The sequence below is a fragment of the Hirundo rustica genome, chromosome 6 (genome assembly GCF_015227805.2).
Source record: "Hirundo rustica isolate bHirRus1 chromosome 6, bHirRus1.pri.v3, whole genome shotgun sequence".
In the NCBI taxonomy this organism is placed as follows: domain Eukaryota; kingdom Metazoa; phylum Chordata; class Aves; order Passeriformes; family Hirundinidae; genus Hirundo; species Hirundo rustica.
The window spans coordinates 33984680-34007814 of NC_053455.1; the positions used below are offsets into that span (position 1 = coordinate 33984680).

Consider the following 23135-nt stretch of genomic DNA (forward strand, 5'->3'; position numbering starts at 1 on the left):
GCCACTGGTCTAAAGGGAAGGGAAATTTTAGGCAGTAGTTGAGCATTTTTTGGAGACACTGGTGGATTAATGGAGACAGAAGCTACAGGGAGCATGAAGTCATCAAGGATAGTGCAGGAAGGACTTGAGTCACGATCAGCATGTTATTGAGTAAGCTGATGAGCCAGACTTACCACCTCACTGCTGGCTGGAGGTAAAATAGCAGGAATCCATTGGCAGCAAGACACCCAACAAGCAAACGATGCAGTTCAGGTACTTTGGAATTTTCCAGAAACACAAAAAGGGCCAAAGTTTTCAGAATATTTCATTTACCTAAACTTCATAAGAGAGAAACAGGACTAAGAAATATGAACTGGCAATTATACAGTTAAAATCTATTTTAGTAACCACTTCAGAAAAATGTCTGTCAAAAACCAGGATGAATATTTGTGTGCAGTAACATTACTTCGATTTTTTAGTAGTAGCATGAAGGGGAATGACTCAGTCTTCTCAAGTCCCCACCCATCCTCTGACTCTGGCTACTAAGAACAGTTTAAATTTTGTAGTAGGCACAGGGTCCCAGATTCACTGACTAGCTGCCAGCTCTGCCTGTATTCACCCACGTCCAGTCTCACCCTGCTGCCAATGCTTCAGCCTGAGCAGATGCGTGTGACTTCCAAATATACTGTGCACAGACATTTTTACCTAACTTGGCTCAGATTCCATCCAGGTTTTAGAGGTGCTTTTAAGATAGATTGGTAATCTGGAAAATGTTTGGAGGTCCTGAGTTTTTTTTTTTTTTTTCCTTTTTCTTTTTTTTTAAACTAATCTATCTTGAAGTTAGCAATTCTGGGAAAACATTTTTGTGCCAAAAGAGCATGTGAAGCAGCAGTTCAGTACTTATGCAAACTCCTGTGAATATTTTTAAGCTTACTAACACTTAGCTTTCCCCCTCACCTCAATACCATGCTAATACCTATTACTTATATTGAAAAGCCTTTGTTCATGAAATATATTCATATTTTAATAATTCTGACAGTGAAAAACATTGAGTTGTAATGATGACATGACTAAAATGACATTCCTTTGATTGTAACTTGAAATATTCAAGCATTAACTGTAGGATTTGCCTCAAAATTAGAGATCAGATTTAGCAGGCACAAAATCATATCGCTTATTCTGAAACTATCTTTCTTCTTCAAAATTCATAATTTTCTTGAAAAACCACAGAATTGCCGATGCAGTGAATAAGTGAATTCTGGAGATTACCTAGTCCAACCTCAAATGCCCAAAGCAGGATCAGCTTGAGCAGATTACTCAGGGACCTGCCTTGGTGAGTTCTGCATGAATCTGAGGATGGAGACTCACCACTTCTCTAGTCAGCTAGCTCCAAATGCACGAAAGCTTTCAGAACCGTGACTTTAGAAATATAAGTTTAGTAATGTAGCTAACACAGAGATCTGTGCAAGTCTGCCACAAATTAGAATTAATCAGAAGTCTGGAGAGCACCACTATTTTAGAACAGTGTCATTAATTGAAATGTCTGGACAGCAGTCAACCTTCAATACCAATCAATTAGCTATTCATCTGTGCAAATCCCAGACACGCACCATGTACAAAGAAGCGTGTTCCATACTACGACTTGGTGGATTTCTGAGACACTGCCTATTATGGAAGAGCCAGGACCTTGACTGAATCAGACTTTATTTATTAATTCAGGTACACAAAAAGTCTCAAAGGCTCTGGGGAAGTCAGAAACTGAATAGCTGTAATCAAAATGTTTAAAATTTCTTGTGAATGCTTCATCTCCTGTCAACACATCCTGGAGAGATTAATTTTGTGAGCAGGACCCAGATGATGCTCCTCTGCCCCTCTCTATTCCCATGATTCCACAGAGGTAATATAACCTCTGTCACACAGTGTTACCTCTTGGCCTTGCAGGGATCACCATTCTCACTTCTCACATCTCCACCAATTTCCAGGCTTCCAAGAACTAGCAGAAGACCACTAAGCCCAAGGAAGCAGGAAGAGTTAGTCAATATTTTCATGAGAGAAGTAGCCCTGAAAGAAAAAGTGTTCTCTCCTCCATAAGCAGCATTTTTAACACTTAGCTGTAGAGTCATGGAAAACAGGAACAGTGGATCCTGCACAGCTGGTGACTCAAGTGTCTCTAGTACTGTTGAAGGCCAACAATGATAGCCTTCCCAAACTAATTTGTTCCACCTTGTTTGTTTCAACATACTTCCAAACAACTGTTAAAATTTTTTAACTCTATTACCAATGTGATTGCTAGGGCAAGAGAGTAAACCAAGAGTTGTTCAGAGCTTCAGTGTTTTAGTTTTCCTGCTCCCCTTGAAAAGAGTTGCCCAATAATATTTTGCAGAATCCAGTCCATTACCCATCTTATAAACCGTTAAATTCAAGTAAGCAATAGACAAAATAAAACTTAAGTAAAGCCATATCAGACTTGGAAAACAGTTCTTTGGATTGGTCAGTCTGTGGCTGAATGCCCACCTAATGGAGACAACTTCTCAGCATTACCATATTCAGGAGTGATTCAGTATTTCAAACTCTTTTGAGGCTTGCAGTACAAATGTTTCAATACTATTTATAATGGGCATTTAGTAATCAGCAGCTATCATAATCAGATGCACACACAGACTGCAAAAACTCTATATGCTGGCAGAGAAAGCTGAAGACGACTTCAGAACACACCGAAAGAAAAAGGGGACAAACAAGTTATGGAGAAAAGACAGGAAAGATCAAGTCACTGTAACACTTCCCTCACAGGCAATATAGGCAACAGAAAAGCACCTAAGCACATTGTCAGGTACAAAGAGACAGCCAGCTCCCAGGTGGTGCCAGGTGTAAAGAGATTTGTATCCTACAAATGTAGTACTGGAAAGAGAGAGCTCATACAGGAATGGTTTGGCAGGTTGCAATACTGGAGTAAGGAAGATTAGCTCATAACTCAAAGCCTGTTTTACATGCAACAGTAAGCTTAATCATCTTAACAGGCTTTCTTATAGCTACTTTTAGCACTGACCACAGAAACAGATTTGATTGATCAGTACTGGGTCTACATTTAGAAGGGTGTCTCCGCTTCTTTCAAACAGTTATTATTTGGTGAGCTTACTCACCCTGATTCATATTACTCATAATGAGAATGCAGAAGAAGTTTTTGTTGGTGGTTTAAAAAATTAAAAAGCAGCAAATACCAAACATGAAATAATTGTTTCTGTGCATTACCTCAAACTGACATAGATAATTGCATATTGCTGAAAACCATCAGATATAATTTGGTGGGTACTGAGATGTGCCTGGAGTCTGCCAAACCACCACTTAGCTGAAATCACAATTAATCTGAGAAGCTTATTCTGTCAAAGACATTATTTTCTCAAATATTCTCAAACCCCTCAAGTCAGGGCATGGATATCTAGAGATACAAGTTTCTAGAAGAACTGGTTTATCTCTTTTTTTCCCTTTTCCTTCTAGGTAAAACCAAGTATTGTGAGTGATTCACAGTATGCATTACTCAAAGCACAATTAAATCAGATCCCATTGTGTGCGTACACACAGTCCAATCTCAAATTAAAGGTATAAAACGTGGATAATTTTTTATTGTCATTCATTTACTTGTTATGTCTGTTTCCAAACTGTTAAATTACAGCTCAGTCTTCTCAAATTATGGAAGTGATGATACAATCCTACAGATCAAAGTCTTTCTGTTCTGGCACAGGATCCCATATGGATCCATGACAGTAAGCTGAAAGGTTCAGGAACCAGCGATACAAAAGGCTAAGTATTATTTGCTAAATGACTTAGATATTTTTGTGAATTCTCTTTAGAAACTGACCACCAGCTCTCCAGCAACTGTTTGACTCAGTTGTAAGGAAAAAGAGAACAAGAAACAAAAGCCAACCAACCAAAAAAACCAAACAACCCCCCCCATAACACAAAACCTACCACAAAACCCCAAAATAAAATAAGAATAAAAAAAAAAGGAGAAAAAATATTAAGAAAAGACCAACCTCTTACCTATCATTTTTTCTCGTTCAAACCCAGAAGATTGTGCATTAACCATGACATTAAGGTTGATTTGTCTGAGATGTAACACTAGGTTTCTAAATTGTATGAAACCATGTTTAATGCTGAACTACTTTCTCATATGCATTTTCCACATAGTTCTATAGTTTTCTCTACTAACTCCTCACCTTATTTGTCATTCAATTCATTCAATTTCATTTCTCTGATAGAAGTGCATTTTCACATCATCAATTAAAAGCTTAAGTATCTATACTTAATAGTCCATGCAACATTTACACCTGGCAATAAAAATTCTTCAAGTTAGCAACTGATCAAATGAACAGGGAGAATTACTTTATTGGCTGTAACCAATAAGAAAGCATTTGTAAAAGCTAGAAGCAAATACAATTCAATTTAAAATAATCTATCCTGAACCCTGACCACTGAACTTTCAAATTACAGTCTCACAGATTTCTGCTTGTTCATTTTTCTTCATGGACTGATTAGTTTTCCTTCCTTTTCTGGTGTATATCTTGTTGTGTAACTTACACAAAGCTTAGAATTATATTCAGAGATATGAATTTTTGTGGTGGCGTCAAGTGGGAGCACAGATATATATGTTTTATGTAAAGGAATCTTGACTTCCTCAGCATGATGTCAATGACAAGTACTGCTGTGCATACAAAGCAAGCTGGTATAAGCCCATTTTTCTTTAGAACATTATAGTAACTCTTAAAAATGGTCCCTACAATGAGACATGCTGGTAATACCTGTATTTACTTCTTTTTATTCTGTTCTTGAGCTGCAACATTTCATTTCATGTGCACTGTTCTGAGCAAACCCAACACAGAATGGAAAAACGTGTTATTTTTTCATTTCAAGATAGTTTTAATCTGGTAATTACAGGAAAAACATTGAAACAGTTTTTATGTTGTTATCTACTGTGTCAATTTACAAGGATATGATATATCCTTACAAGGATATTGATAACAAACCAGTTACAAAGTTAAAGACATATTTACATTATATACCCAAAGTAACAAGCTATATTCATATTCTTTAAGCAAACACCTATGGGATGAGTTAATTAAATTATACATCATTTAGTAGACACAAATAGCGGTTGAGGTTTAATGGAAACAATATACACATGAGGCACTTTGGGGTCATTAGGGTGAAAAGCAAATGGCACCAAGCAAAAGAAGGAAAACCATGTACAGTTATACTGCAGCTTTAAACATGAAGGCTGCTTTTTCACCAAATGCTTTGATTTCTTTAACGAACCACAACATATCAAAATTTTCAGAGGAAAAAAAATAAAACAAAATGAAAAAAACCCAACAGCCTCCTCAACCTCTCTTTATACTTGTAAATGCACCAAAATAAACAAGTTTTATCCCAGCTGCTGGACTAATAGTACCATAAGGCATCTCTTTCAAGTTCTTGTTTTTGTTGCCAGCCAGCAATCCTAATCTTCATTTTACTAATATGAATGTATAGCTGTACTGGCTGCAGATTGTGCCATAAGCTTGAAAAAGATTTAAAGTCTAATTTAAACCTGGGCATTATTTACACAAGTGTTCGATGTCATCTTCCAGGTACACACGAACAGACCATTCTGAAGAGAACTCATCTAAAATGGGAATGTTATATTCCAACATGCACAATTAAGGCATTCTTCAAAAAACCTTTGCTTCTCTAGAAAAACTGTATTGGTTAAGACTGTTTGAAACATCTCTTCTATAAGCTCTCAAAGAGTTTTATGACATCATGCTCTTACTAAACAGTTATCATAATGATTGTAGATTATTATTAGATATTGCTTTAACCATGCACACAGCTGTAGGTGTATCCTTCACAGCTACTGAATTTCATGTGTGAGAACACACACTCACCTGTGCATACTCACAACTTGATTTGTATCACAAACCAAAAGGCAAAATTCCCTCTGCATGAGTATCAAAACTCCATCACTTTGCTGTGGGAAGAACCTCCAGAGGGGAAATAAATAAAATAATCATCATAATAAAAAAAATAATAAACCCCCTTTCTTATAAGCCCAGTGACACAACCAAAAGAATTTTCATTTCATTCCTGGTTCTTATGCTCCTGTAACAGGCTACCACAACAATTTTAAACCTAACAAAATAAAGGATTTTTACTTCAGTATTAATAAAGAAACTTAAGAGGCACGGTGAGCTAAAGGATCCCAGTCACATTGCGAATGACTGTTCTATAACTTCATTAAAGCGTAACCCAGTTGCGCAGCCCGTTCACTGAGATGTGGAGAGCTGTACCTGAAGGCCACCGAGCTTTTGCCCGGCAGATGGTGCCCGAGCGCCGCTCTCCCTTAACTTCCCCCACTTTCAAGGGAAACTATTTTCACGGTAAGCGAGGCTTCCAACGAGCTTATTTACTTAATATTCAGCGACGGTTTCCAAAGGCTCGGGTCCCCTCCAAGCAACAAAAAGCTCTGCTACTACATGCCTGACAAACTACAACTCCACCGTAGTTTTTTAAGGGCAAGGATTACAGATCGGGGAAGAAATTTCTCTATTTCCAAATCCTCAAGAAAGTATTTCAGAAGAGATAAGAATGAATGCTATGTGCCGCCAAACCCAAAAGATGTCTGGTTGCAACACGCTGTTCTGGAATGGGTTTGCTGTATGTCTACCTTCCACTGCTCATCTCCTAAATGTTACAGTGGGTAAGATCCCTAGCACCAGAGACGAAGTACCCGTGTATGCTACTAAACCCAATCCTTGTGCAACCTCGGATCTTTGCATTCGTTGAGTCTCTCAAACCAGGCAAGCTGGCTGACATTTGCAGCACGACAGGAACAAGCAAGCACGGGCCCATTCAGTAACCGTTTTTTAGATGATACAAATCTTCAAAGAGAAAAGCAAAAGGTGAAACTATTTTAGCAGCAAAGTAGTTAAATGCAAAGTGAAAATATTAATGCACACATTTCATAAAAATATTAAAGTATATGTGTCATATAAAATACAGTACAGGACCAGGAATTTCAGAGGAAAACTGCTAAAACTAATTTCTTTCTGAAGTATATGTACAATATGATTATACAACATTTTCTTATACAGCCAGCAAGTTCTTTTCTTAGGTTGTTCATAATTCTCCACCTTGATTTAAGAACTTAGCACTTACAAATATTAAATTCCTCCCATCACTAGAAAACCATCACCATTTTTTAATGAAAGTTGTTTTTAAAGTTAACAGTCTATTCTAGGCAACCAAGTTTAGCTGAAAATGTGTGAAGCATGAAAACCAACCAGAGTAGCAGCTTTCAAATACATAAACAGTAAATCCCAAGATTGCTGCTACCATGTCATTTTCTTGGACTTCAGCCATCCAATAAACTCTTAATACAAAACTAGAAGCTCTTCCATAACTTCTGAACTTATCAAGATATTTGTCTTCTTTTTCAATGTGAAATAATACTTTAAGATGATCTATGTACACAAGGCGGTCAATTCAAGCTGTAATATAAATATAAATGTTTTCTTTTAAAAAGTATTTTACAGACAGAGAGTTATATACATTTGCTCATTTTACTTCTGGGCGACAAAGGAAAATTAAGGGATCTGATACATGCAGAAAAAAAATTACACATAATATACTGAAGAAATGTGTATATAAGTGAGAAAAGTAAGTAATGCATTTTTTAAATTAAAATTATTTGGTTCTGTGTTTAATAACAAAGGTATACTAAAGACAATCTTTCCCACTCCAGCCAAGATGTCAATCAGGCACCTATGCTAATGAATTATGACTGGTTTTAGTGCTTTACAGGTTTTTAACAAGTAAATTATTCTTATTTCATAACATAGCACAATATGTAATGCTTTAAAAAATTCTCTGTGAGTTGATTGATTAATTCTTACCTGAAAGTTAGACTTACTACGTACAAAACAATAAGAAATACCATACACAATATACCAGCACTCATGCACATACATACACACACACTCTCACTCCCCAGCCTCCCTCCCCAGCCCCGCCTTCAAATTTCCCCAATTAAGAAGTTCACTCAGTTTTGCCTGAGCTGGAATTTATTTCTCAAGCTAAGTCTTTTGTTGTTCTTTTTGAACAAAACACACAGTACTTTTGTTCTTGCCCATTCAAATTAGAAAAAGTTGTGGTTCAAAATAATGAAAACAATTTCACTTTTGTTATTAATCTTTTGTTTTAATCATAGTACTTGATAAACAGCTGAACAGGATCCTAGTTTAACAGAAGGATAAACAAGAACACTGATGACAATTTGTTACAACTGCCTTAATGTACCTTTTGCTTAATGAACATTTGAATATGCAAGAAAGTATTTTTGGAGGACACCCCAAAAGAAAACAACTTGCTGGTTGAACAACAGAAACAACGTCCTTTTTGCTATTATGTTGAAATCAAAGTCATTTATATATAAAAATAAATGTTATGTTCTAACAAGAACATTTTAGACAATTACATCTGTGCTTAACAAGAACAAAAAAAAATATTGGTCACTCAAGACTAGAATAATTAATATTTTAAAAGTTTTTAGATTATCAGAATGCATGGATACAACTCAACACAAACTGTAGCTGAAGGGAACCAGGACTGAAAATATCAATTTGTCCATCTGGAATAAAAATGCAACTAAATTAACTATTTAAATTCTACCATGGAATGTGACAGTAGATATGGTCCATACCTACTATATCGGAGGGAAGGAAAGTTTAACACGTAATAATTCGTACCTTACACATTTAGTTAAATATAAACATTTGTTATTTATACATAAAGTTGCTTCCAAAAAACTATTAATAAGTGATTTAGTTGCACTTAAAATCAGTTTCATTTCTCATTTGCTGAGTATTAACTTTTCTTAATCTTAAATCAACTGTCACTAGTGCACTTTTAGTTAAAATTTCCCCTCAGATAAGTTTTAATCCTTTTAAAAGAGCCCCCTCAACTAAACCATGAATGTACAAAGTGGCAAAAGTTAATCCCTTTTAGTATAATCATAGTTTATATACTCATTTTATAGCCAATAATACGAACAGGCTTTCTTTTGCAAAATCTCCTTCACAACTCGCAACAAATGCCACGCACTCAAAGGAAATAGTTAGGCGTGGCTAGCACTTGTAAAATGCCAAGGTCTGACAAGTCTTGCTGCTTCCTCCACATCAAGCATCTCTTGCGTGAAAGAAGATTCCCTTCAGCTTGCCAAAAGCTTCCACAAATCCAAGTTAGATGCTTCCTGGAAACAAAGATTTTTCAGCTCTGTTTGGCACAAGACTGATTCATCCCGCAGCTTTATGCTTTCCTCCACAGCACCCACACACCTCACCACAGTGATGGCATGCTCTCAACGGGAGGTAGCAGCACATACATGGAGCAATGAATGAGAGTGCCACCAGTGCTAACCAGCGTAAGCAGAACTTGTCATCACTAGTGTCACACGAGCAAGGATCAGAGAAATCTCCTTCAGAGTCTGACATGCAGTGATACAGCATGCTCTCTGCGCAAAGCATGCAACTAACTTGGTAGATACATCTTTTAATAGGATCTGGCGCATCTTGACATTTGCCTCTGCCATTATCTTCATGATTAAACCTTTCCTGGCAGTATATACAGCGGGAACGCTCACCATCCTCTTTTCTTCTTTTTGAGTTTTTAAATTTTGATGAGGAAGGCTGAGTTTTAAATACCACAGAACTCTTTGAGTCTTTTAGGGAATTCAACTTAGTTCCATCCCCACACGGGTATAAATAGTCAGATTTTTTACTGTCTGATTTAGAAAATGGTATATTTGAGTCTGCGTCATCCCTCTCCAGGTCATTCTTCCACATATCAGGATGCCTGTAGTCTGCATAACGACGTATCAAAATGTCACGGGGGTTTATTCTGACAATTTCATCTTCGTCCTGAAAACTAACGTGTCTGATTGACTTTAGCGGGACCTGAAATGGCAAAATAAGAGAAGTTTACCATGGTCAAGTCTCAAATGTATGTCCACCTACAATGTAAAACATAGATTAGAAAACTAAAAAAACAAGACTTTTTTTCTCTTGCTGCTTGAGGATAAAAAATGCAGATTATTTTCTCACTACTACAATTTACAAACATCCCCAGCATAATGAGTCTTCTGCAGGGTATTAGGTCTGTGAGCTTTGGTATTCTTTCCTGACTTTTTAGTGTCTCGTAAGAGCTTTGGGTATTTTGGAATCCACATAAAACTTGATGCTTCTCTGTGAATTATGCTCAAAATTAGAGTGTTAACATCTTAAAGTGAAAACTAATTCCACAGATTAATTTTGTCTTATGTGCTGATTTCATGTGATGATCTGCTGCTTTAGGACTAACTCCCCGATACATTCATTATTGTGTTATCCAGGAGAAGCTTTCCTTAATTCCCACCCTAAGTTTTCAAATTCTCTCCAGTTTATAACGAGTATTGAATACTGGTAAGTTCTTATCAAAGTTATCGAGATAAGGATTTTGCAGTATGAAGAATAACATTTCGAATGATGATCAGTCATTAACCGCATATTCTGAATGCATCTCCCCGTAGCTAATCTAAATTAAATTGATTCGTTTAGGAGACCAGCAGGCAAAGACCCAAATACTTCTCAAATTCTCAATTTGTAATGAACTGACCATAATTTAAGACCTTTTACTTCAAAAGGCAAGTAATAAGGAATGTGCTAAACACATACAAAACCAGCGGAGAAATAAGATAGAGTTCTTACTTATTCCACCTTAAAGTGAAAGGGCATGGGGGGGGTATGAAAAAGTTGTCAAAGATGACAAAAATCAGAAAATCATCCAAACTGAAATACTGCAGGCCTTAGATATCTAAGTGTAAAACAGTGGATTGCCACTAAATGTTACTGAAATCACATTACATGTGACTTGCAAGAAAACATGCAAATGATGATAGGATAGAAATTTAGCACGTCTATAAAAGTAGCTCCAGAAAATAGCAGACGGTGCAGCAAAAAAGCAAGGGTCTCAGTATGCCCCAGTATTTCTACCTTACAGGGAGGCAATTATTTTCCTACACTGTAGGACTATTATAATCAGAGCCAGATTATGAGTGGGCTTCAAGTCAAATTCTGTCTTTTTCTCTATCAAGTGCATAGCCTGTAAACCATCTCTCAGAAAAGACAAAAAACCCGTCCCTAACCTATTAGTCTTACAAATTCTTCCAGAATCATGAATTACTTGGGAATAATCTTTGGCATCAGTATTGTTGCTTTGAGATGGTTTACCTTATTAGTACTCAACTTAATGAGAATCAATGTGTCAGCATTCCATAGTCAAGTACAACAACTGAATTGCATGTTTCTAATCTGTTGCAGTGTGTGAAACTGATGATGTTTTAGGTTAAGACATTCTATGTCACTTTGCACGTGTCTATGTTCCTACTGCACTGAAGTCTGCATGTCCTGGTTTTGGGGTAGGAGACAAGGGAAAAGGGAAGGCAGCTGGAAAAGAGGAAGGAAGAGCTTCTTAAAATATGCTATCTTCTGATTATGTAAGAATATCTGTAGCCTGCTCTAACCACCACTTCCCTGCTCAACAATCCTTGTGTGATGAGTACAGAACTGTAATTAGAGATGCTTTGCCCTGGGACTTTCAACTGGAGTACGCTAACAAGAACAATTTTTTTTTTCTTGGCTTCATGCCACATAGTTGAACTTCCACAAGGCTTCAAGGATACTGGGGAAAGAAAGGTTATATCCTATTCAGCTAACATTGCTTCTCTTCCATAGTTAACCAGGCTCCTATGCAAGCAGTTAGGCTTCCCCTTTGCTTATAAAAGCAGACTGCTTCTCTGCCCTATTTTGTTTTCAAACAAGAGGAAGAATCTATTGTTTAGCAAAAATAACTAACTATGGCTAATTGCCTTATTTGAACATTTTGCAGCATAGATTTATTTAAAGAAAAAAGTCGCAAAAGTAATTAGAATTCCACATGTTACAGGCATAAAGGATCCTTATCCCACTGTCCACATAGAATATTATGCATGCACTTAAGACAGTAAATAAAACCCATTGTTTAAAAGTAAAAAACCCAAAAACCTCAATACAAAAAACCCACTCTCAACCTCCCATTCCCCAGACAGCTAATCACCATTTAAGATCACTACAAATATTAACAACTGTAGAATCTGACCTCTTCTTAGCCTTTGAAGGCTTTTTATTTGTTTGAGCAGAACACACTACACACATAGAATTCTTTTATTTTTTCAAGTCTTGAGCCTAAAAATGCTTAACTGGCATGTTACAAATAAGGCAGTGCTACATTCTTTATGGCACTGATATTAAGAAATATCTTTTGAGCAGAAAATGCTGAAAAATAGGCAAACTGGAGAAATGCTGGAAAGAGCTTACTCACTGGGTATTAAATGGGACCTCTGTGAATGCATGAAGTACACGAAAACTTACAAACAATTCAGAACCCAAATTCAGATAGGGACAAATAGTAGCAAAATTTAATGAGAATAGTGTGCTCAGTCCTCTAAATAGTCAAAATTAAAACTCAGTACAAATGTCATCTATGTGAAGCTAAAGCAGGAAGGGAGGAAGAATGTTACAGCAAACTGAAATTCCACAGAGAATCTGATTCTGTACATGATTAGCTAACCGGAAATTCGGCAGAAAATTTTTGTTGATGCAATTGAACCTACAAGTATCTCACCTTACTTGAAGGGGTGCACCTATAAACAAGGCATAATCACTTCCTTGGTACTGTAACCTTTGCTGCTTCTCCTCAAAGAGATACACCTGACTTTGTTAACCTTGTGACTTCTCAATATGAAGACACTAGCAGCTGCCTATATCATTGCAAAGTACTAAGTTTAACACACATCCGTGTATCAGAAGCTGGAAAGCTGAAGGACTCGAGTATTTTTTTACTAACAGTCAAAATATTACAGGTAAAATCTGAATTGTCATTAATCACTTCTTTAGTTGGAGCATGTGCTTCTTGAACTACTCAGCTTATGAGCACACTCTTAAGTAAGAGTGTTCAAACTTATTTACACAAAATTGAAACAAATGCCATAATTAGCTCAAGATCTGCTGTGCCATGGAGTTTAGCAGAGCCAGTGCAGTGTGTGCACATACAGAATGTGAAGTTTTAGTGACCTGCCTATGTTCTAAATGTGCATCCCACAAGACCATGCAAAAAGCAGAGTGTCTGTTGCTTGCAGGTGCAGATGCAATGTGAGAAAAATATCTACTTAAATTTTCATGGAATTCCCCATAACTTCACTTTCCAAGAACTGAATTCCAACACTGTCATTTGAAAGAAATTTCGATTTAATTTCTATTAGATGGACACAGACTAATCAGTTTAACACAACCTAAATTATCACTCTCAGTAGTCAATTTTACACATGCTTTTAAAACATACAGATATTTTAAGGTACTGCACTTTACAATGCTGGGAAGACTAAGAGGACATACATCACTGGTTACTGTAGCCATTAAATATTAGCTGCAATAACCTAATCACTCAACCAGTCTATTCTAAAAAATATTTACAATTCTCTTTAAAAGTAAATGGGAAGAAGGAAAATATGTACCTTAACAGAAACAAAAATATGAGGTGACTTATACAAAGAGATAATTGGAGTAGGTCAATGATTAAAAATCAAAAATTAATAATTTCAAGCTTCTTAGTTCTCCAGATAGCACTGCTTGCGCCTCTTTTGCCCAATAAAGCAGCTTAAGAGTAGGTGATATAAGACTTAAGTACAACTGTATTTTTCTCTGCAAAAATAACTGAGGGCACTAAAAAGCTTTGTTTCAAGCAGCAGAAATATTTTTTGTAAGTCTTCAGAATTACTTGAACTTGCATTCTGCTTTGACTTCTGTTATTCAGCATATTCTAAAAGCTTCCCATGCATTTGGTTCTAGACATAAGACCATCAAATTAATCACAATCCAATTTACTAAGACTACATCTACAGTCTACAAAAACTGTCAGTTCTTTTAGCTTTAGAAAAAATTGTATATTGCTAAAGGAAAAGCTGTACCAAAAGCTGTACCAATGGCTGAATACTTCTCATACATAACTGATATATATATATATATTTCTTTCTGCATCAAAACAGAGTAGTTTAGTTTAAATAGGCATTTAGAAAGCAAAAGCAACACTTCAATAAAAATATTTAGCAGAAATGCCCTACTGTACAATGCATCCAAGACAACAAATTTAAAGATACTTTTCAATATTTCTAAGAAAACAGTATAGCTATACTTGTAACCAAGATTGAGCTAATGCCCAATTAACATTTTCGGAAAAAATTTTAGCAGCTTTTTAAGGTTGCAGATACTGAAATCTGCAATACAGAAACAGACTTCAAAGAAATTAAAGATTTATTCATGTAGTCTGGTGTGCTACAAAGGTAGGTCAATACCTTCACAAAGCTTTACCTCTGCTATAATAATACTGTAATATTTCAGCTGCAAAGTTTATACTGAACATTTCAAGAAGCTGAGAGTACATGGATTTGGAATGCTGTGATTTCTTGCAGAAACTACATACTGTGTGCCATTAATACAACAAACAAAGTAAGGACTGCTTCTTTTATGGGTAATCTTACCTGGTTAGGTTGGCTAGGAAAACAGGCTCTCCCGGTGTTGAAATCCTGAAATGCTGAAGGCCTTAAATTTGCACTGTTGTAAGTTTCACTGGTTACTACCGTTTCATGTTGAAAAAGGTGATCCTTCATTAGTGAACCTGATGTATTTTCTTGAGCGGTCTAGAACACATAAGAACGCCCTTAAATGATTTTTGCATTTATATAAAAACAACACCAAACCAAACAAGTTCATACATAAATGTGCTAATATATAGTGTGTTCTATATAATGTGTTTGAGGTATCTACAAATACAAGTATTCTTAAATGCACATTTTTTAAAGCATTTTGAAGTAGGCAAGTCTTTTCTTTACTTTGAGTCAGCCTTAGTAGATACAGAATTTCTCTGCAGACAGTACACAACTTAGGCACTAGACATACATGCCTTTGAAATACAATTGCCAAATCAGACTTCTTTAAGGAAGTAGAGATTAAACTGTCTCTGAGATGATGTTTTCTCTAAACTACCCACGAGGCTGGCAGTATTTACACAAACATGATTGGAGAAAAAAAAAATCTGTCAGATCTCTTAATAAATTAAAAGCAAAATCAGCTGGAAAGGAAGAGAAGGTAATTTTTAGCTTATACTGGCTCAATTAAAATATCTAATTGCAGCAAGTGTGCAATAAACACGTAATGACTGTCTTTTTGCAATTAAAGTTGCATCAGGCAACCTGATACGAAAGTGAGACCATGAAGCAATATATCATGAGATAGCTGCAGGACCTGTGCCATTCAGAAAAAGGAAGAGGAAGTATGTTTGGGTGGAATACCGGTTTGTAAGACGATCCAGTTTCTGAAATGGATTGAAAAACAAACAGTTCTCATTCTTTAAGCTTGACTGACTGGGACATACTTAGGATACAGCAGAGCATTTTGACACAAATTCAATTGGGCCTCCAAAAAGGTACTGTATGCTCTGCTTGCATTGAGGGATGTTGTAAAGTTAACTGGCTGTCATCATGGACAGACTGATAAAATTCTGGCATCATCAAGCTTCCAGCAATGAGAATGCTTCAGCTTTATTATAAGGATTTGTATGTATCAAGAAAACATTTGGAGGAAAAGAATAAAAACACTCCAGAATAATACTGGGGCAGAGGCAAACCTTATGTTTTGACAGGTTAAGTATTAACTCAGAATCATTCGTTTTCACTCATCAAAATACTTAAGGAACTTATTCCAGGATCACATTAGCACCTCACATACATAAAAGCCTAATGTATCAAGTTCTAAGACATCTAGATAATACAAAGTAGTTAGTCTGTAGCTGATTTTGTAGGAGAAAGAAAACTGTCACATCGCTAAGAATTTATACATTGTTTCAGAAGCACCATGTGGGAAAACATTAAATTTAGTAATTAATTCATGATCAGTGTAATTAATACTAGAGAGCGTATACCACAAGAAAGACAAAAGCTCACTCAGGTTAAAGTTCCCCTGAAAAATTTTGGAGACAGACAAAATGCCGAAAAGAAGTAATATTTGCAGATCCTTGAGCCTGACACCACAACAAAGTAATTGACCTTGTTATTGTCAAAATTAAATTTTCTGGTCAAATGTTGTTGGGAAAGGAATCTAAAAGAAATATTGGAATGACTGACAACAATTAGACTTCATATATGTATACTTATTTTAAGAGAAAAAGGCAGCAAATATTAGTGCAATAGCAAACCTCTTCATAGCAGAAGGTACTCCTGCAGATACATTGCCCAATGACATAAAAAGCTTCCAAAACAGTGGCTCAAACCACATAAGAGCTGTATTCAAAATGAGGAAGAAATGCCTACAACCATTTTTGGTCTGAGCAATGTTTAAAATGACTACAAGCATTTAAGCTAACAGCTAGAAGCCATTTTACAGAAACCACAATGATAAGCATCCCCTTTCCCCTTCCCTTGGTTATTATAAATTTGAGTGGTCTAGGGAGAAGGGAGCAAGCTGAAAAAACTTCTACTCCTTCCTTGCCGGGGAAAAAAATACATATTACCCACAAGCCAGTCGTTATCCCTGGGTGAGATTTGCAGCAGCCTGCATTATTTCCTGTCCCTGCAGGTGATTTGCACTTTTCTTCTTTAAAAATAAACTATCTACACTATAGAGGAATAAGGACACGTGCACATGCTCACACAGGCAGACACAAGTACTCCCCTTGGCAGACAAGGAGGGCTCCATCTAATGAAGGACACAGGCACAGATCATCTCTTACTGTGCTAACTAGCAGGGCCAGATGATGTACAAAATACAAACCTTAATCTTAAAGCAAACCTTTGTGCCCTATACACAGCAACTATCAAAGAATGCTTTTAGAAAATTCCAACACAGATACCACAATTCAAACTAATTGACTTCAAGGACAGATTTCGGGGTGGCAGCAGACAGAGAAAAGCACATGACCTTTTGTAAGGCAAGAACTCGCCAGACAGCATTTCTGAAAGCACAATGCTCAGCTTACCAACCTATACACTACAGCTAAGTGGACACAGACTAACTTCTGGTATTAAAATGAAAAGCAATCATGTCAGTTCTTTAGCCAATAAATATTCACTATACTGAATTACAGAAATGCCAGATGAACATGCTTGAAACCTCTGCTTTTAATTAAACTGTAGTTTAGATACAGTCAAACCACGTTTATTAGTATCCAAAAACTTTTTCCTTGGACAACACTTCCTGTTCCAATGTGATGTTTTATTACACCACCTGAAACCCCACATTTATAATGGAAACACTGACAATCTGAAGTAGGAAGCCCCAGAAACAAAAATGGTATTGTGTTGAAAATGCATTTAAGTAAGAAGCAAACATATAAAGTTTTCCACAAGAACGTATACAGAACAAATACACACACTAACACAGATGCACACATTCTCCTTTTCTACTGTCCAAAGCAATTACACTGCCCACATTCAATATTCTTTAACCACAGCCTGCAAAGTACAGTACTGGCATAGGTTATTCAGTATCATCTGTAAAGTAACCTACGCCAGTTTTTAATGCACAACGGAAATCTGGTTTGCTCCCAGCTGCTGGTATAATAATTACTGTCCTATGGTTGCTAAGAGATACTCTGAATTTTTTTCCAAGACTACTAAAACATTTCTGTGCGCACAAGCAAAAGGATGCTGGGTAAAGCAATAAAATGACTCCAGCTGTAGCTCTCCAGCAGAATTCAAAGCCAGATGACAGCTGTAGAGAAAATGAAAACCAGACTGAGCTTCTCTTGTTCTTCAAATTTTCTCTCCTTACTTCTCCCAGTTTGCCAGAGTTAAGTCTGGGAGAGAATTCAACATTGTTCTGCAAACATTGTTAAAAATGTTCTCCTCTAAGTAAGTTTAATGATTACACAGAAGGATGGATGAGAGACCACATTTCCGCTGCATCCCAGTTCTCGCATTTACTTCCCATGAGGACTGAAAATTTGCTGTTTGATGCTAACAACACAAGAGACGTTTAAATGCTTTTTCCTTAATTTTTCAATTCTGAATAAATGATTAGGTTTCAAATACATCTGAATGACTTCCTTGTGCTTTGGCTTTTTCTGAGACTGATGGAGCAATACATTTGGCAAAGAAACTCTATTATTTTCAGGTATTTGTCCGTGACATAGGCTGAAATATTACCTAGATTACTCTGAATATTTCACACAGTTTAAACTAAAAAATTAGACATTTGACATGCCTCTTTCTTCAAAGAATTTTCCACCTGAATATATAGAGAACACTACATGTAAAGAGGCTGCTAGGAACACTGGTGAGGAAAAAAAAAATATAATTCCTCCCGTTTTTTAATATACAACTCCAGCAAAAAACCCAGTTTAATAAACAAAAATTACTTAGTACAATATATGAATAGATTTATTTGAAACTGATAATATGAATTAGAATTACTTTTAGTTCATAGAACTGGACCTAAGCAATTTATTAACTGCACTAGGTATTTATAATCTTTATTGTTTTACCATGTAGTATTGTCTTATCTATAAAACAATAGAGTGTGTCAAGGGTAAATTATTTCACATTTCCTTACAAGTCATAATGTTATTTTTGTAAAATAGAACTTCTGCAAGCATTTTGTTAGAGACAAAATAAATTGAGTGGTCATTAAAGGCCCTTATGAAGAGGTCACTAAGTAGTGTGTTTACAGAGCGGCGCATGAACAATTAATGTCTTCCCCGCCTGCACCAAAACCACTTAAGATGCATGTAAGTTGCAGGCCTTCCCCCCTCCTATTAACAAAAAGTCCAATGTACATACTTCTGAAAGAACAAGCCAAACTTTTTATTTTCTGCTTACAATTTATCAGTCTACAGTTTTCATGTGCCAGTAGTAAGAAACTCAAAAGCATAAGTGAACCAATTCCTATTGCTACAAAACTATTAAAATCTGTTGGTAGCCTATAAATAACACCAATATGGCTGAATCAACAAAAACTGAAAGAAATTAAAGCTCAACTACTCTACTTTTCAGCTCACAAAAGCAAGACTTATGCATTGAAGGATCCAAAACCCCCACAAAAATAATTTTAAATGTATGAGCTCTAGATTTCCTTTAGATTTACGTCTAAGGATTTTTTTTTTCAGCTAAGCTAGATGAGTTTTAGAGCATGAAGTTTATAATTGATAAAGGAAAAGAACCCAAGCCAATCTTTTAACAAACAAGCAAGCTGACTAACACAAGCTGATCATTTACTACATCCAAAATGCAAGGCTTTATACCAAAAACATCTAAACTTCCTAACAAAACAAATTCCCAATGTATATTTCCATGAAAGTACACAGTCTTGTCCAGGTTCCATTTACCAACATTATAAGAAGTCAGTTAGCACTGTCTTAACTCATTTGTGTACTTCTATTTGAAATGAATCTGGTAAGACTAGGGCTTACTTGATGATATGAACTATTTGCATGTAATAAGTTAAATAAACAACTAAAAATAATTGCAATAATTTAAGCAACCATGCAAACCCTTAAGTGATCATATTATTTTAATACTAGGATTTTAACATTGTTTGTAAAAAACAGAGAAGCTAAAGAAACTATTATGAGGCTATGTCTTTTTAAAATGATAAATTTGATCTTCAGCAAAAATAATGCTTTCTCTGGGGGATTTTATTTACAAATGTAAACTAAAAAAATAAAAAAATTAGTGAACCAAAGTATAACATAGCAAGCAAATTGTTAGCCTAGAAGGCGCAAGACAAGAGTTCAATTTGTGGGTTTACATTTAAGATATGCACTTACAACTTTTCAACAATCACTATTTCTGCTAACTACTTCTATAAAATGCGATAATACTTATTACAAGGAAGCACGGAGATGATAATTTTTGATCTCCTTTGGATCATTTTATTTGCTCTCTGTAGCACCAAATATAACCAGCCAGTAAAATAACTTATGAAGCATGTTAAGCTTTCTTCATCATCTATTCATCTTCATTTAAAAAAAACAACAAAACCAAGTCACTGTTAATAAAATTTATGTACAGACTAAATACTATATTTATACTTCAAATGTACACAAAATATAGGATTCCTGCTGTGTAAGATGACTAGAACAGTATAGGAAAAACTACTCTTTAACATTCTATCCACACTCCGACATGACCTTGCATAGATACATGCCAAAACACACTCAAAAAATAACTGATAGAGATTTTGGAAAACAGTTTATAAAAAAAAGAGGGAAACAAAAAAATCATTAAGCCTTTTAAACCACGTAGAGGTGGCAAGAAGTAGGGGATAAGTCAACATGACTCTTCAAATACTCAATACATTATCTTTAAAGAACGATGGTCTTATTCATCAAAGTTATAAAGACTCTGGGATATCCAGTTTCACTTATCAGAGTATCAATCTTGGAAGGGGAAGGAATTAATAACTCGAAAGAGAATGTGGACTATTTGGCATTTCAAAGGTGTTCTTGGAGACTAGACTTGATGCCTATAACTAAAATGGTGTAACTTTTCTACACTCATGTTCTTAACACTGGAATTACAGCTCTGCTATCGATACATGAAACCTGGTTTAGATGAAACAGATAACCAGGGTGGATTCAGTTTTCTCTGCATTTCTGTTTTTTTCTCCCTTCTGGTATTTTTATTGATAGGCAATGCTTGTATCACTTATTTTACTTTGGTGTGCAGAGATATGATAAGAGATATAGGCTAGCATTTTTGTTTCAAGAAAACAGGACATCTATCCACACTACAAATCCACAGTTAAGCAAAGTCTATTGTGATGAAGTCATTAAATATGTTTTCCTGACTAGAATGTAAAAGATAGTTCTTCCAGCAGTTTGTACCACACAAGATTGTGTGTACCTGTAGTGCATATATATATATATAGTGTGTGATTATATATATAAAATCTGATTTATAGACTTTTTAAAAATACATACATTTGTTTTTTTAAAATGGAATGCAAAGTAAAGCCATATTTACATATGTAAATAGGTAGTGTATTGTTATTCACATATATATAGAATAGATGTTGTAAATACACTTTTCTCCACTTTCCCAATAACAAATTTGTAACTATAATGAATCTCAGATATTTTCCTCAATTTTGGCATCCTTATAAAGAAATGTAGTAAGTAGGCAGCAAAATCAAGAGATAATTGGTTTGTTCTAATCTCATTAGGCCTGTAGAAACTGTTCAATTATTTATCTGTGCAACAAAGCATGTTTAAGCAAGTCCTTTAAGAGCTGTTTAAGGACAGCATTAATTTTGGCACACATTTCCTTCACCCTGTCAAAATCTCATTTCTTTTTAAAATCTGAAATATCTAATATTTATAGCAATTTTACTTTCAAGTGCCTTAAAAGAAACCACTGCAAAGAAAGAACAACAGGCTGTTACACAGGTCACACTTACACAAAGAACTAAGTTTCTTCTACCATAAAATGAAAAGATATCAGGAGACTTCTGTATTGCCACTGCATTGCAGTATCCTTCTAAATACTAAATACTCAGTCTCCTATCATAAAATCTTCAAAGTCAGCTGCTAAGTTTCTTGATTTTGTGATCTAGAGGATCTATTTACACTGATACAGGATTTATTATTGCATAAGTGACAAGACTCTTTTCCATAAGAAATCACTTAGCAACAATATTAGTCTTCTGAATAGTCATTAAGATCCCTGAGTCAACTTGTTTCTTTACCATTTTCATATTAATTTAAACTTCTGCACTCTGAAAACTGAATATATGTGTGAATGAAGACACAGCTTGCCCTAAAACCATAAATAAGAAGGAAAAAATGATAAGCATACATAGACACAAGTAGGATTTACTCAGTTATATTACAGTTATTTACTATGCGTGTGCATATATATCACCATAATATTTTTTTATACTAGCTTTTTAATAACACAGATTCTTGGATATTGCCAGGCAGTGCTAGGCATCAGTGTTACAGTACTTATGGTATATGATATGGTATACGCATAAAGCGCTGTAACTCTGAAGCATGGTTGGACATAAATTTTTCTCTCTTAAGCCATTATGACCTACAGAAATTGTATAGTGTAAAAAAGGATCAATAAAAACTTGAATGTCAACAAGTGACTACTTTATCTTCAGTGTGTTTTTAAAAATTGTCTCAACTTCTGTCTTTGTTTGGACTAGATTCTCTTAACCAGTCTCAGCATCTTTTCAACTCTAACCATTAGACGTTAGAAGTGTTTTATCACTGCAAAGTGAAATCTAAGAAAACAAACAGGATATACAAGTAAAAAGATTCTCCATTCCCTCTATTTTCTGTTTCCCAGAAGAATAGTTCATATTTCAATAAGATCAAAGAGGACATATAACTTGAACAGACATTTTGAACTTAAACCCAGGATACTTAATGATCCTATGGATTAAATAAGTACTTCATTTAGGACAGACAATATTTTAAGTCTTCTAGATAATTCTTCTGGAGCTTATTTCATTAAACTGAATTTTGCTATTGCTCTTATTTTGCTTATTCTCATTAATAAGAGCAAAATCTGTTCAGTACATTTGTAAAAGAAAAAATGCACAATTAATTTAAAAATTTACTCACTTGAAAGCAGTCTTCTGCCACTTCAACATCATTTTGAGAGGGTGGATAACCTTTATATAAAGAAAAAAAGTAGACAAGGTTATTTTCTTTGTATTTACTGTGTATTACTGCTTCCAGTAATCCACACCGTCTCCCAGAATCCAGTGATGATGATATAAATATTCTTGTTTACTTTTTAACCTAAGATCACTGCATTTCAAGTTGATTAAGCATCATTCATTTCTACACTCTGCGTTTTCTATACTGAGTATTCCTAGCCACACTCCTCTCTCTTGTTCCCACCTTCCTCATAAAGGTATTTTCAAAGTGTCGTCAGCAATCAGAAGCAAAGAAGTATATTCCTTTTAATGTAGCATTTTGAAAATTAAAGGCAGACATATTTGGTTGGCATGAATGCACACTGTGTTGTATTTTGCTACAAATCGGCAAAA

At 35.4% G+C, this 23135-nt stretch overlaps 1 protein-coding gene across 1 annotated transcript in view; it reads right to left on the reverse strand.

Annotated features, from left to right (window-relative positions):
* Window positions 1-4950: 4950 nt before the first annotated feature.
* The window catches only part of SPRED1 (sprouty related EVH1 domain containing 1), a 60964-nt gene continuing 42779 nt past the window's right edge, over window positions 4951-23135 (reverse strand). The window contains exons 4-6 of the mRNA XM_040067194.2: window positions 22705-22754; window positions 14621-14779; window positions 4951-9965 (exon numbers count right to left, since the gene is read on the reverse strand). Of these exons, the coding sequence (XP_039923128.1) occupies window positions 9306-9965; window positions 14621-14779; window positions 22705-22754 (869 nt within the window). The 3' untranslated portion in view covers window positions 4951-9305. The remainder of the gene's footprint in view (window positions 9966-14620; window positions 14780-22704; window positions 22755-23135) is intronic.